Consider the following 16,347-nt stretch of genomic DNA (forward strand, 5'->3'; position numbering starts at 1 on the left):
TAAACACTATCCAATTAAGGGTCAAGTCCACTGTAATACGGATGACTAACAGTTCTTGGAGATGCAATGCACATGATAATCATATCAAAACCATCAACGGCAGAGTGATATTTCCTAATGTGAGTACTGAAAAAAGGGTATCATTTCAGCTGAATTATCACCATTTGAAAATTGGAAAGGAAAGATAAAGAACACATTTTCCCCCAGTGGATATCCATTGAGCCTTATGCTACCTAATTGTAAATTAAATCTGTTGTAGCATGGAGAATTCACTGCAGTTTTTCTTGAGCATGGAAAATAAAAAGCCATTTCTTCTAAAATGAAATTTGCTACTTTAAGGGCTTATTTTATATTTGTTTTGATAATTCAATTCATAAGGCATAATTCTTCTTATTTTAGCCCCATCATGCAGATATTACATTTTTTGGGAATCACAATATTCTGCTATATTTTTGAAATGATAAGCACCCACATTCCAGTGAATTTAGAATATAATGAGATAAATTATCTCTCTAATTAGCTTCATAGACTTGTAATTATATTCTATCACTAGTTCTGTTATTTCTGATGTACGGTGTTTCAAGTTCTCTTATAGACAAAGTTGCCATAATTTTTAACTAAGTTTTAGTCACTATTGTGAATTCTTAAACTCATGAATGGTTTGTAAACTACAGGTGCAACAAGTGTTCAGCGACTACTCGCTTTCCTCGCTACAATGATCCACTGAAGGTTTTTGTAATCCTAGCACTTTTAACAACTGTCTTGTCGCAATGTTTATAGGGTTCTTCCCCTTGGGGTAACCCTTTTGTATGCCCAGGTTATGTTGTTTCATTTTCTGTTGTTCTTGTACTTACTTGTCAGTCTCATTTTAGGTGGCCTCATTTTAAGTGGGCTTCTTAATGACATTATCAAGTCTCTGAGATCCATGATTTGTCTGAATCCTTGATTGCAGCTTGTGGAGACCAGGAGAGGACGCTGTGGAGAGTGGGCAAATTGCTTTACATTGTATTGTAGATCATTTGGTTATCAAGCTCGCCTGGTAAGTGTATTTGCCTTTGAGAATGCCAAATGTGGAATTTTTTAAAGGATATTTGAGGTGGCCTGATTCATTCCAACTGGAAGTTCAAAATGATTATTATACACTTAGAATAAGGAGTCTTAATTCCCTATAGGAGAATGAGTTTGGCTTGCATAAACAATAGGCCAAAACATAGCTATATGTGAATCTTCAGAGTAGGATGTAGACAAAGATTTCTGCAAGTTTTAAGTCACTTTATGTAAATATGGAATAGTTACGGTTGCCATAATCTTAGAGTACACAGCATAGTGTTAGCAACATATTTGGTTGAAGTGCGATCTGTTAGCACTTATTTTAGCAATAATGTTTGTGCTATGTTGCTCTTGATAAACTGTTTTGTTATGTATTTATGGATTGCAATTAATCACGTAATAGTTATATATGAGACAATAATTGGTCATAACTTTTGACTCATGTGTCTATTCAATAACCATTCATGTTCAAAACAATCAAGTAGCATTATTCATGTGCAGTGTTGCAAACATTGGTCAAAATTCACGAAAAATCGGCAACATTGCGATTTTTCCAGCTGTCGAAAAATCACCGGGTAAAAATCGCGATTTTTTCCTTTGGCGATTTTTCCCGATTTTGGAAAAATGAGCATATTTTGTATTTTTTAATATGTGCCGCGGTTTGCTGATTTTTGTCGAATTTTTTGCCGATTTTGCCGAAAAGGTGTTTTCTGGACCCTTGCTGATTTTTTCAGCACTGTTCATTTGTCCGATTTCTTCTCTTTTATGTCTAAGTATGCCATGACTATTAATGCTATCAGAGTGATAATAGTTGGTGCGTGTGATCCAATATCAGAGAACTAGGATGTGGACAAGATATTTTGTTAGGGGGTTCTTGATTTCAAATCACATGAAAGAGGCAAATTGTTAGGCACAAGCAAGGCAGTCTTTATTAATAGTTGAATTTAAAACAACAAAAGGTTTATCAAAGGTGAACAAACTCTTAAATCAATATGAAGAAATGTTTTAAAGGGATTTAAAAGACCATTATGGCAACAATAACAAATGATGACATACAGAGGCGTCGACATTGATAATTTTGAGGCATAGTAGATTGTTATCCATCCATATACATGGGAACCCTAGGATAAAATTTTTCTCCTACGATGCAGCTGGCCAGCCAGCAACCCTACCATGATCCGTAGATAGCCAGCCTCAGATGCCTCTCATCCATTCTTGTTGGAATTTCTAAGTCTAACTGTTAGAAATCCTTCATGTACTTTCTGATTTATTCTTGCCTACTTGTTCTGTTTAATTAACAAGTTATTTACCATGTAAATACTAAAAATAAATACAAGTACATGCTCAACACATTACAGATCATCAACTGAAGGAAAAACAAGAACACAAGTGAAACTGTTATTTTTGGACTAATGTCCCTAGAAAAACCCAATGCGGGAAAACTGGTGCAGCTATCTGAGGGTTTTATTATTAAGCAGTTTCAGAATACAATCTAGGTTCCAAACCAGCTCACCCAACAAAGAATGATCTCGGCAATAGTACCTCTCAGTCGGAGACAGATATTCTGGCTAAAACCTCGGATGAACAATCCTACAGCTCTTAGCTCTAATTTGCCCCACGAAATCTCCAACGTCTGCCTCTAAGGACTGCGTCAGCCTCTCTGGCCCAGCGTCAGCCCAACGTCACCCACACTCACCCTGCGTCAGCCTCTGGAGGCATTGTGTCAGCCTATAGAGCCTCTGCGTCACCCACATCGGCTCTCTAGCATTGCGCAGCTCCTGGCTGCCTCTGCGTGGGCCCTGACTGGCTCTGCGTGGCCTCTAGCTGGCTCTGCATCCCTCTCTCTCTCAGCTTCTGTGTTGATGCTCCTGGTACCTTCTTTGCCTCTCTGCTCTGTATTCACTGCCCCTCAACTGCAACTCTGATCACTCCTTTGATTTCCTCAGCAAGCCCTACCCCAGAAAATCGAAGTCTTGATCAACTCGGTGCGTTCTCCAAGTGACCCTCAAACCTCCTCTTATACTTTTCTCGTTGACAATTCACGGCTGAGATTAAGTCCCTAATCAACGGCTAAGATTAACTCTAGCTTGATCCATGACTTTTGTACCCTTCTAACACAGTTTTATATTAATTCACATTAATATTTTATTTTCCCTAAGTTTAGACTTAGGGACTCCATTAAAAATATTAATCATTTTAATATCTCCCAAACTGTTTAGAATCTACCCAAACCATTTCGGGGTATTGGAGATCTCATGTGCTTTAGCCTCTCCACCAATTTTCTTAGCTAGAGCACATCCAATGCTACCCCAAATCAACACTCCCTCTTAGCGAGGACTGTGCTCTAGTAATACTCTTCACTGAGCATCACCTTGATCATCCGGCATCAGTCCTGGTGCTGATGCTAGGCATGTTGCCCAACATCCTCTGTACTACTGCATCATGTACTGCTACCCATGGCCCTTCCACTGCCACTGCTGCATCCGTACGGCAACCCCTCTCATCATGCTGCATCATGCTGCCCATAGCACTGCCACCATTGTTTTAAGAAACGGCCGTTTCGATACCGAAACGACCGGGTTGATCCGAGCCATTACCCTCTGCTGTGACCCGGCCCTTGGAACGGTTCGACTGGCCGAGTCAGCCATGACTCGGCCAACTCGGCCGAGTCAATGACTCGGTCGAGTCATGGCTGACTCGGCCAACTCGGCCGTTTCTGTAACTCGGACCTGTATTGACTCGGCCGAGTCATAACCAGTGGCCTGTATCAAAACAGCGATTTGACATTTTTTTAATGAAATTTTGAAGTGTTTGCTGATTGGTTTGAACTCCAATGTGTTTTATGAATTAGTTAAATGTTATTTGGGGTCCATTTCCCCCTCCCAAACCCTATTTAACACACTCAAATGCTCTCTACTATTGATATGCTATTCAAATTTCATGGTAATGTTAAATTCTTAAAGTAAAAGTGACATTCTCCTTAATCTTCATTTTCATCCTTTTACTTAAATTTTTAACATTACCATGAAATGACTCAGGATGTTTGAGAGTGGTTTCGGCCTCATTGGATTTCATATGGAGAAAGTAGAATTTTAGATTTCATTCAAAATCCAGCAGACTTATCAGTTTTTCAGGATTTCAGGATTGGAGGATTGCAATGTTTCCATTGAATTTTGTCATGTATTAGGGTATGGAACTCGTATTTAATCAAGAGCACCAATCCCTCTATGTACCTTGATGTTAGTGACATTGGTTGTCGAACTCCTCTGGGATTCGCTCCCAAACCAGGAGCTTCTGAAAATTTCGCTCCCGCTCTCGTTTTCGCTCTCGCTCCCCACTTTCGCTCCTGCTCCCAACTTCCAAGTAACACTGAGCCAGATGATGTTGGCTACTCTAGCAGTAGCCAGTAGTACTGGTCACAGACTTTTGTTGTAGAGGCCATTTATAGCCTCCTTGGTTATGTGTTTTTGTTTTGATCTCTATATCATCATCGTGTATGTATTGGACAATGCATTGGGTGCCATTTTGATATAATGGATATATTCATGAGCCTACTTTGATCATATGTTGTCTTCTATCTATATTCTAATGCTGTGTGTTTGGAAACATGAATGAAAATCTTTAAAATTATGTGTTTTTATAAAAAATAAATATTTAATGTATTTTTTACAATGACCGAGTCATTGAAATCGAGCTGGCCGAGTTGATACCGAGTCGGAGTCGGAGTCGGAGTCGACCCTCGGCCGAGTCGGAGTCGGAGTCGGAGTTTTAAAACATTGACTGCCACTGCTAATTGTTGCATTGCAACTCAGTTACTGAGAAGTAAGTAACTGATCTCCCAACTCTGACATCTCTGTCAGGCTAGAGACACCCTCGACGCTGAAACTCCCTCTATCGCTGACAAGTGCCCTTTCTCTGACCTCTACGTTGCTGCAACAACTCCATGCATCTCGCACTATTGCCTCACGTTGTCCTGGGAATCCTGCAATGTAGCTCCCTCTGTCGCTCCATCCGCATCCGTCTCTATTGACATCCGTTAGTATTGCTACTCCTCTTCAGGGCTCCCGTAGCAAGGTATAATCTAAGAGGCTGGGTACCTCGAAGATCCTGCCCCTCATCGCCTGTAGTCCATTTGACTACAGCTTGATGTCTCCCCATTTCCTCTCAAGTGGCTTGTGAGCACTCATGGCACAATCATCATTTGTCTCCACTTCCTTCTTCGCCTTTGCTGGCGCAGCCTTGGTCTCGGAAGCCTCTCCCTTGCTCTTCTTCCTTGGACACTGGCTCGCATAGTGACCCAGTTCCCCACAGTGGAAGCATTTGACCTTGGAGAGGTCCTTCTTCTTTCGTTTCTCCTGCTTTCCCGCAGATGCTACGATAGCATCCTCCTCTTCCTCCTTCTTGATTCTGACCCCCTTGCCGCTGCTTCCCACCTTCATCTAGAAGATTCTCACCATGACTTAATTAATACCCTTTAATTAATAATATTTCCTAAGTTTAGACTTGGGAAACATTAAAAAACGATTAATTATTTTAATTAAATCGTCTCTAGTTGGAATTTCCAGAAACGATTTCTGGGTTTTGGAGAATACATGTATTCTAGCCTCTCAACCAAATTTTGTGGCTAGAACACATCTGATGCTACAAAAACTATCACTCTTAGCGAGGAATGTGTTCTAGCGCTGCAACCCACTGAAGCAACACCCTGCCTCTGCACCACATCTTGTCGTGCTGCTGATGTCTGGCTGCTCTGCCCATCACTATTGCACAACTCTAATATGAGTTGCATCTGTGTTGCTGCTGACCCTGTTGAATTGTTGTCAACTACTGCATCTACACTACAACTCCCTCTCTTTTGCTGCTGCTGCAACTGAGAATCCATCTGTTTTTGCTACTAATACGGGTTCTCCACCGTACCCATATGTTCCCTGAACTCGATGAACTTAGCTCTCCCTAGAGATTTCATGAGTATGTCTGCTACCTAATCTCCCGTGGGAACATATTGTCGCTGGATTGCCACGCTGAACACAGTCTTTGATGAAATGACATCTGATATCAATGTGTTTTGACCTATCATGAAATAGCGGATTCTCAGAGTTTTATGCAACTCTGATTATCACAGTAAACACTGGTCGCTCCCATCTTCTTCCTGAACAAACTTACGAGCAACTTCCTAAGCCATATAGCTTCACACGTAACTGTGCTGGTTGCCATATATTGAGATTCTATTAAGCTCAGTGTTACTGACTTCTGCTTCGTATTGCACCAAGAGACCATCCTTGATCCAACACTGAAGCAGTACCTGGAGGTACTTTTCCTGTCCACTGAACTACCTGCCCAATTGCATCTGTGAATTCGTGTAATCTGATGTCATCTCCTCGAGTGTATTTCAACCCATATCCGACTGTTCCACGCACATATCTAAGAATGTGCCTAGCAAATGCCTAATGTACCCTTTTCGGTTCTACCATGTGCTGACTAAGGGTGTTGGCAGCGAAACAAATGTCTAGCCTAGTGTTAACCAGATACATGAGCGACCCAATGAGCTGTCTGTACAAGGTGGTGTCGACTTCCTTGTCCCCTAATGCATCTATCTTCATCTAATTGGTGATCATGGGCGTCGTCACAGGCCGACAACCCTGCATTCTGAACATCTGCAAAATATTTATAGCATATCTCCCTTTCCTAAGGAAAATCTCCCTGTTGTCTCACAGATTGTCATGACAACGCTCAGACCGGGGGCTGTCACCCTGATCCCCGATCTCTCCGTTTAAGCCTGTCTCTTGCGGCTAAGGGGGGTAGACCCTATGGGAAAATGGATGACCAACTGAGAGCCAGTTGGGCTGGGAGACACGAAGGGAAACAAGCACTTAATTGATTTTATTAAGTTAATAGACCAATGCCTTAAGGAGCTGATGATTAAATGATTATTTATTGAATATTGCAGAAATACAAACCATGTAGAACAATCATTTATCATCAAATAACCCAAGCGATGTAAGATTTTCAACAAATGCACAACGCCTTAATGGTGATCCAGCAATTAAACTTAAAGAAAAATTAAATGCTTTAAATGATCATAAAATTTAGATGCTGATCAGTTACCACTTTCACATAGCTAACTTCAAGATAAACATTAAGTGCTTTTAACTATAGAGAAATGGAACATAGAGACACCAAAAATGAATTTTTCAATTTTTATATATTTTTTATGATTCTAAGCTTAAAAGAAATCAAAATAGAACAAAATCCTAAATTAAAATCTGATCTAAAACCATAAAATAATTTTTGATATAAAATTTTAAATCTAAAAATTAAACAAAACTAAAATCCTAACTAAAGTCTAAAAAAAGGGAATTTTTTTATTTTTTTTATTTTTTTATTTTTTATCTAACTTTAAAAATTAAATCAAAACTTTAAAAAATTAAATCAAAATTTGAATCCAAATAAATCCTAAAAGAAAAACTAACCCTTTATTAACTTTTGATATATATATTTTTTATTTTTTTTAAAATTCTAAAATAAAAAAATAGAACAAACTAAAATCTATTCTAAACAAGAAATGAAAAAGAATCTTTTTATATTTTTTAAATCATTTATAATTTTTATATGAGATTTTTTTTTTTTGAATTTATTAAAAAAAACTAAAAAATAAAATAAAACTTGAAACAACTCATCTAAAATGAAAATCGATTTCTTTTTATTTTTATATATATTTTTTATTTATTATAAAATCAAAATTTAAACAAAATTAAATCTAATTTTAACGAAATTTAAATCTAAAATTAAAACAAAAATTTAATAGATCTAAAACTAACGGCTAAACCAAAAATAAACTAAACTCTAACCTAAACTAAGATCCTCAAAAAAAAATGAAAAAGAACCTTTTTTATTTTTTTTTAAAACATTTATGATTTTTTTTTATATTTCTTTAAACAAAACTAAATTTAAACAAATCTAAAAAAAAAAAAAAAAAAACCTCAAATCCAAAACCTAAAACTAAACTAAACTTAAAATTTCTAAATATTAAAACTAAAGTCTAACAAAAGGAAAGCAAATACAAAACTTAAATATATCCCAACTAAATAAAAAAAAGAACCTACGCTAAATCTTAACTAACACCACTTAAGAACTAACGTGAGTGAATCATATACATTTTTTTTTTTTTTTTGAAACATTAATCCTTAAAATCCCAAAACGTATCAAACGTTTGGCAATTAAAAAAAAGAAAACGCAATATTGTATTTTGCAGTTTGGACGGATGGAGTTGGACGGGGCAGCGGCGTGAGCAAAAGATGGCTGCGCGGTTTATCAGAAATGGCTGCGGAGGATCGAAGTATGGACTGCTGCAGTCGTGTGTGTGCAGGTTGGAGAGCAGCAGTGAAGATTGCCAACGATAGGGACTGCGTTTTGGGAAGAGTTGCGTGATGGCACCAGAAGGAAAAAAAAAACGCAGAGAGAAAGGGCAGAATGAAGGCTGCAGGTCGATGGATGAAGGCAGAAATTAAGCAGCGAATAAATGAGCAGTGTTGAGGGATATACGATTGCACAATGAGGAACGGAGCAGGTTGAAATGCTGTTTTTTTTTTTTTTGGAAATGAACCAGAGGTAACCAATGACGAATTCTTCCTCAAGAGTTTATGGAGAAAAATGGCCCAGACCAGCTTTGCAGCCCTCAGAAAATACGATCAGTGTGAACTCAAACCCTAGCTATGAAGGCTGGAAATCCTTGCTCCGTCAAATCTACAATGAAAGCCACGGGTTGCAAGCTGCTTCAGATTTTCTGATGAAACCCTGAAATATTTCTCAAAACCTGTACCTGCAACCTGCAATGACAAAGAACAGAAAACCCAAAAATAATGTGCAAGAAATGAAACTAAAAACCCTAACTAAATAATTACAACATTCACAAACTGCAGGCTCTAAAACAGCGAGATTTCTCGTTATGCCACATAAATATTTTCAGAACTTTAATTTAACGAGAGATGCTTCAGAAAAACCCTGCATGCATTCATAAAAAATTTCAGATGGTAAGCCTGGGATCAAAATTGGCTGGGCTCTTTCAGAAAACACAACCCGGGAGTTAGCTGGTTCAGCCGAGAACTTCCCCTAACGCCCGGTAATCTGAAAAAGGGATTTCCTGCACAGCTTAAAATCAACCATTAACATAGAGGGAGAAAACAATAGTAAAACCCCGATCAAATGGAGATACCTGCCACTATATTTCAGAATCTAAACTATCATTCAAACCCCAAAGATCAGACAAGATACATGTGCCTAGATCAATCTTCATTAAGCTATCATCAATGGCTGAAAATAAAATTATGCAGAAAAATAAAACAATCTTATAGCGTTTTCAGAAGAGTAATACCAGCAAGATTTTTAACCCCAAAGTTTTCTTTATTGCACAAAAATGACTACAAGAGAGCTTTCTTTAGCACCAGACTCTCAGATCTAATCTCATCTCAAATGACCCCTAGCACCCTATTTAAAGGAAAAATTCCCAACGGCTAGTTCGAGTGATCCATGTCAAAATGATCTCGACCGTTGATGAGGATCAAGACATCTCTTAATCTCATCCGTCGAATTTTTTAATGCATTAAAAATTGAAATTCTGCATTTATTTACTCAAAAATATTATTATTTTATTATTTTTAGGTTTTTACTTTATTTTATTATTTTTATTTATTTTTTTAATTTATTTTATAAATTTTATTATTTTTTATTTTTTAAAATTTTTATTTTTCAGTTATTTTTTTAATTTTTTTAGTCTTTTAATTTTTTAATTTATTTTTAAATGGATCCTCGAACTTAGCCTTTGGAAAAATCACCTAGGACCTAGGACTTAGGACTTATGAGGGGATTAAAACATTTTCTAACCCTCCAGACACTTTACATCATGACTTTTACAACTTTACATCTCAAGGGGGAGAACCCAGTTGACATAGACCCTCATAAACCACCCAGTTCTGCGACACAACTATAATCTAGCAGATTAACACACTAGGATTCTCCTAAGATTCTAATGACAAAATCCATTCCGGCTTTGGGGTTAGGCTGAAGGAAAACTCTGCCGATCATAGATCGGTGAGACAAAAAACCTTCCGGAACATAGATTATCACTAGAAAATTAGGTCCACCTAGGCAATTTACATACATGACTCAACTTTGCTAAGATTATTTACAATTAAATATGCAGACTGGGTTTAAAACATAAATTGATCAAGCTGTCGATGACTGTCGAATGGCACAGACATGTCGATCAAGCGCTATCCCTTTTTTGCGAAGAAAAGGGGGTGTATTGCTGGAAAGTTGACACGTAGTGGTCAACACTCCCCATTCTTCTGCCATACTTCCAGTCCTAGAAAATAGTGCATTCACCCCATATCCTCCATGTCGAATTCTGCTTCAAGGTTCCTTTTGCAGTCCTTTATAAGCCTTGATGACCCTGTTAGAAACAGGGCATCTACCTACAAAACCAGAATGAGAGGCTCATTCTCCACCATTAAATAGTAGAGATTGGGATTCTGCATCACTCTTGATGAATCCCAACTGCTACAAATAACTGTCAATTTGACCATACCACGCCCTGGGTGCCTATTTGAGCCCATATAGGGCTTTCTTCAACCTGCATACATGAGTGTGCTTATCATGTGTTTCGAAGCCTTCAGGCTGCTCTATATAGACCTCTTCTTCTATCACCCCATTCAAGAATGTTGTCTTGACGTCCATCTGGTGAATCTCCCATCCTAACTGCACTGGTAGGGATATAACGGATCTGATAGAGGTATATCTGGCAACTAGGGCGAAGGTCTCCTCATAGTCTATCCCTTCCTTCTGTGCATACCCCTTTGCCGTGAATCTAGCCTTATACTTCTCTACACTGTCATGTACATCGTAGTTGATCTTGTAGATCCATCTGGAACCTACAACTAATCTACCTTTTGGTCGAGGCACTACCTCCCAAACATCATTTGTCATGATAGAACTGTATTCTTCTACCATGGCATCCACCCACACGTGATGCTGTGCAACTTCCTGAAAGCTAGAGGGTTTCGTAACCTGAGCTACCAAAGCTTGATATCTGTCAGGTTGCTTGCGCTGTCTCTTGTCTGTCCTAGGAGCTCCGACAAACTCCTCTGCGTCCCTCAAGGTTTGACGCACTTCCCTATTGGCTCTACCACTGGTGGTGGGAGGTCCAATTAGCTCCTCCAACAGTTCTTGCTGCTCCACTTGCTGAGAATTCCCTGGATCTCCTACCCTTGAGGAGATACTAGTACTGGTCACCGTACTCCTGCTTGTCCCACTTGTTGTCCCTGTTGCTGGACTAACGAAACTTCTCTTGACTGATCACCTACAAGCATTTCTCGAGATCTTTTGAAAGCTCTATCTTCCATGAAATTTACATCTCGCCTAACTACATTCTTCTTGCTGCTAGGAATGTAGATCCTGTATGCCTTTGAGGTCTTGCTATACCCTACGAGGAACCCCTTTTCTGCAATCTGATCCAATTTACTGCGCTTTTCATCTAGTATGTGACAGTAAGCCACACTCCCAAATATCCTCAAATGACTTACTTTAGGCTTCTTTCTTGTGAAGACCCCCTCTGGCATTTTCTTCCCCAATGCTCTATGAGGTGTTCTGTTTTGAATGTACACCGCTGTGTTGCATGCCTCTGCCCATAAAAATCTAGGCAAATCCTGGTCATACATCATAGCCTTTGCAGCCCCAACTATTGTTCTGTTCTTTTGCTCTTCTACTCCATTCTGTTGAGGATTATATGGAGTTGTCCATTTTCTTTTGATGCCTTCCTTTGCGCAGAAGTCCGTGAAGTCTTTATCTGTGTGTTCTCCAACATTATCTGAATGTAACACCTTGATCTTTTTCCCTGTCGTGTTCTCTACAAGAGCCTTGAACTCTCTGAACCGATCAAAGACCGCACCTTTGGTCTTTAAGAAATAGATCCAGGTCTTCGTGGAATGATCATCAATAAAGGTGACGAAATATTCACCACCGCTAAGAGCTCTAGTGGACATAGGACCACAAATATTTAAGTGTATCAATCCCAATGCACCATTTGCTCTGTTGTCACTTCTAGGAAATGCTGCCTTTGTGTACTTCCCAAGTGCGCATCCTCTACACATCATCGTGCTCTGTGCTGAGAACTGGAACTCCTGTTACAATTTCTCTGAGCATCCTAAGTGCTCCATGTGAAAATTCCTGAATCTAACACATCAGAAATCCCTACTGCAATTACTGGTTTACAATCTCCTACTTTTTCTTTACATTAACAAGTTATTTAATTGCATAAAAATCTTAGTAAACACTATTGCAGCCTCCACAAATATACAGATCTTGCACTGAAATAAACTGAGACAATCACACAAGGGACACCGTTATTTTTGGACAATCGTTCCCGGAAAAACCTAATTCAGGAAAACCGGTGCATCATATATAGGGTTTGTATTATTAAGCAGATTTCGTGAATACAACTAGGGTGCTAGAAATGACTCACCCAATAGAGAATATCCTCGACAGTAGCACCTCTATTCGGAGACATATATTCCGGAAAATCAATAATCGGATGATCAAACCCTATAGTGACTCCGGTTGTTCCCCATGCTGGACAGCGAAAGCTACTCCAAGCACTGCTCAAGAACTACGTCACTCCTCCAGGAGCTGCATCACCCTATCCTGGCTCAGAATCTGCTGATCTGCTCCCAGTTTGCCCACAAAATCTTCGAGCACTGCCTCTGAAGCCCTCTACGACTTTTGCGTCAGCTTCTACGGCTTCTGCGTCAGCCTCTACGACCCTCTGCTTCCTCTGCGTCAGCTCCTACGGCCTCTGTGTCATCCCTTCTAGCGCTTGAGCTGTCTGTCCCGACATTTCATTGCCTCTCTACTATGTATTCTTCAGCCTTGGATGGAAATCCCTTGTTGAACTGCCCCTCACTGCAACTGATCACTTGCTCGATTTCTTCAGCAAACCTCGCCCCAGAAAATTGAACTGACTGATCTCTCTTGGTGTATCACCAACTGACCCTCAAGCCTCCTCTTATACTTTTCATGTATACGATTTAACGGCCGAGATTAAGTCCCTAATCAACGACTAAGATTAGAACTAGCTTGATTCTCGTCACTTAGAACTTTCTCACCCATTTTATATTAATACACATTATTATTTTTTTTTTCCTAAGTTTAGACTTAGGAACCCATTAAAAATATTAATTATTTTAATATCTCTTCATCCGGGTGAAATTTCTCCAAACGATTTCTGGGTCTTGGAGATCTCATGTGCCTTAGCCTCTCCACCAAATTTCATGGCTAGAACACATCCGATGCTACCCAAAATCAACACTCCCTCTTAGCAAGGAATGTGCTCTAGTAATGCTTCACCATAGAAGTATCACACTGATCTTCCACATCGGTCCTCTGTGCTGATGCTTGGTCTACTGCTCCACATCCACTGCACTGTTGCTTCTTATACTGCTGCCCATGACACTGCCACTGCCATTGCTACATCTATACTGCAGCTCCCTCTCAAAATGCTCCCTCATGCTGCCCATAGCACTGCCACTGCTAACTGCTGCAATGCAACTCAATTACTGAGAAGTAAGTAACTGACTTCACCCAAACACTGACATCCTGGTCAGTTTGGAAGCCTCGTGATGCTGAAGCTACCTCTGTTGCTATCCTGTGCTCCCTTTGTTGCCACTGCGCTGCTGCAACCTCTTCTATGCCTCTCCCACCACTGCAACCTCCACTGCGTTGCTACAAACTTATGCACTCTAGCACTGCCTTATCGTTCCATCACACCTTGCTCCACCCGACACTTGTCATTATGCTACTGTCATTAAGGGCTCCTGTAGCTGTACGTGATCCAAGAGTTTGGGCACCTCAAGGATCCTGCCCCCAGTTCTATAGTCCCCTTGATTACAGCTCTATGTCTCCCCACCTCTTCTCTAGAGGTGCATGGGCACTCATGGCACAATTGTTATCAGTCTCGACATCCTTCTGCGCCTTTGCTGGAGCAGCCTTTGAGTCGGAAGTTTCTCCCTTGCCTTTCTTCCTGGGGCACTGAGAGGCATAATGTCCCAACTCCCCACAATTGAAGCACTTGACCTTGGAGATGTATTTCTTCTTCCTCTTCTGTACTCCATGCTATCCCGCTAATGCGAGAGCTGCATCCTCCTTCTCCTCTTTCTTGATTCAAACTACCTTGCTGCTACTCCCGGCCTTGGTCAATCTCCTGAGCTCTTCCTATCTAAGAGCCGCCCACATCTCCTCCCAACTGGGGAGAGTCGCTCTTGCCAAAAATGCTTTGGACAAATGTCTCCAAATCCTCAGAGACTGCATCAGGACAGTCCTGACCATGAACTTTGAATCTGGTGTAGACCCCACGGAAGTAAGCTGGTCGCGAATTCCTTGCAACCTGAGAAGGAATGGATCTATCTCCTCTCTTTTCTGCATCTGATATGACCTCAGCTGTTTCTCCAATAACATCTTCCACTGCACGGAAGAGCCCTGGTATAAGGTGGTCAGGGCCTCCCACATCTCCCTTGCTGTTGTCTTCTCAGCAATATGTGGTATTACATGATCCTTGACCCTATCTAGGATCATGCATTTCGCCTTCACCATGGCCTCCTCATACTTCTCATTTGCATCAGGGTCAACTGGGACAGCTACTATTTTCAAGGCATAGTCCTTGATGCGATGTTTATCCAAGATTGCCAGGATCCTGGCCTTCCAGATGACAAAATTGGAAGCCCCGTCCAATCTGTCCTGATCCCTCAATCCGTTCACTGCCATCTCTGCTCCTCTTCTCTAGACTCCCTTTGAGTCTTGATTTCCCTCTCGAAAATCCTCTTGCGAACTGTTGAATCACTCCTCTCCAATTCTCCTTAGCAGTTGCAACTCGGATCTAGATTTCTTGGCTAGAAATCTGTCGAGGTAGTGCTTCCCTCTACCTTGGTTCAGTCTCCTTAGACACTGTTTTGCCAAAAACAACATCCCACCAGCTCCTCAAATCAAAATATGCTCAGCTCCCTTAGCCCTGACAATTGAAGAATCTGAGCCCTTCTGGCTCTGCGCAATCACAGTGAGAGCTGGATTAGCTCCTCCTGGCCACTACGTCAATCCTTCCTGGCTCAGAAAGATGACTTGGCACTGCGTAAGTCTGATGCAGATACTGCGTCGGCTCCTCCCAGCTACTGCGTCACCTTCACCTGGCTCAGAGTGCTGACACAGGCACTGTGTGAGCCTCTGCATCACCTTCTCTGCACTGCATCACTCCCCTTTTGCGTCTCTGGCTTTGGAACAACGCTGTCACTCGGGACAACTGCTTTTTTGCTGCAAATTCTCCCGATTTCTTGGTTGGTGCCTTTAGTCGCCTATGATTTGCAATCGCTTCGATACCATGTGAAAATTCCCGAATCTAACACATTAGAAATCCCTACTGCAATCACTGGTTTACAATCTCCTACTTGTTCTTTACATTAACAAATTATTTAATTCCATAAACATCGAAGTAAACACTATTGCAGCCTTCAGAAATATATAGATCATGCACTGAAATAAACTGAGACAATCACACAAGGGACACCGTTATTTTTGGACAATCGTCCCTGGAAAAAACCCAATTCGGGAAAATCGGTGCCGCATATAGAGGGTTTTTATAATTAAGCAAATTTCGTGAATACAACTAGGGTGCCAAAAATGGCTCACCCAATAGATAATATCCTCGACAGTGTTACCTCTATCTGGAGACAGATATTCTGGCAAATCAACAATCGGATGATTAAACTCTATAGTGACTCTGGTTGTTCCCCATGCTAGACAGCGAACGCTGGTCCAAACACTGCTTAGGAACTGCGTCACTCCTCTAGGAGCTGCGTCACCCTATCCCAGCTCAACATCTGCTGATCTGCACCCAGTCTGCCCCACAAAATCTCCCAACGCTATCTCTGAATCCCTCTACGACTTCTGCGTTAGCCTCTACGGCTTCTGCGTCAGCCTCTACGACCCTCTGTGTCCTCTGCGTCAGCTCCTACGACCTTTGCATCAACCCTTCTAGTGCCTTTGCTGTCTCTCCTGGCATTTCATTGCCTCTCTGCTATGTATTCTTCAGCAAACCTCGCCCCAGAAAATCGAACTAACTGATCTCTCTTGGCGTATCTCCAACTAACCCTCAAGCCTCCTCTTATACTTTTCCTGTGTACGATTCAACAATCGAGATTAAGTCCCTAATCAACGGCTAAGATTAGAACTAGATTGATCCTTGTCACTTAGAACTTTCTC

The 16,347-nt window shown here is 40.7% G+C and overlaps 1 protein-coding gene across 1 annotated transcript in view; it reads left to right on the forward strand.

Moving 5' to 3' along the window:
• Positions 1-16,347, forward strand: part of PNG1 (peptide-N-glycanase 1) — a 303,302-nt gene that overhangs the window by 128,527 nt on the left and 158,428 nt on the right. Inside the window, exons 7-8 of the mRNA XM_089457702.1 lie at positions 675-729; positions 953-1,039. Of these exons, the coding sequence (XP_089313828.1) occupies positions 675-729; positions 953-1,039 (142 nt within the window). The remainder of the gene's footprint in view (positions 1-674; positions 730-952; positions 1,040-16,347) is intronic.

This window comes from Pinus tabuliformis, chromosome 7 (genome assembly GCF_031772625.1).
Source record: "Pinus tabuliformis cultivar Carrire ecotype Pingquan chromosome 7, CPIR1, whole genome shotgun sequence".
NCBI classification, from domain to species: Eukaryota; Viridiplantae; Streptophyta; class Pinopsida; order Pinales; family Pinaceae; genus Pinus; species Pinus tabuliformis.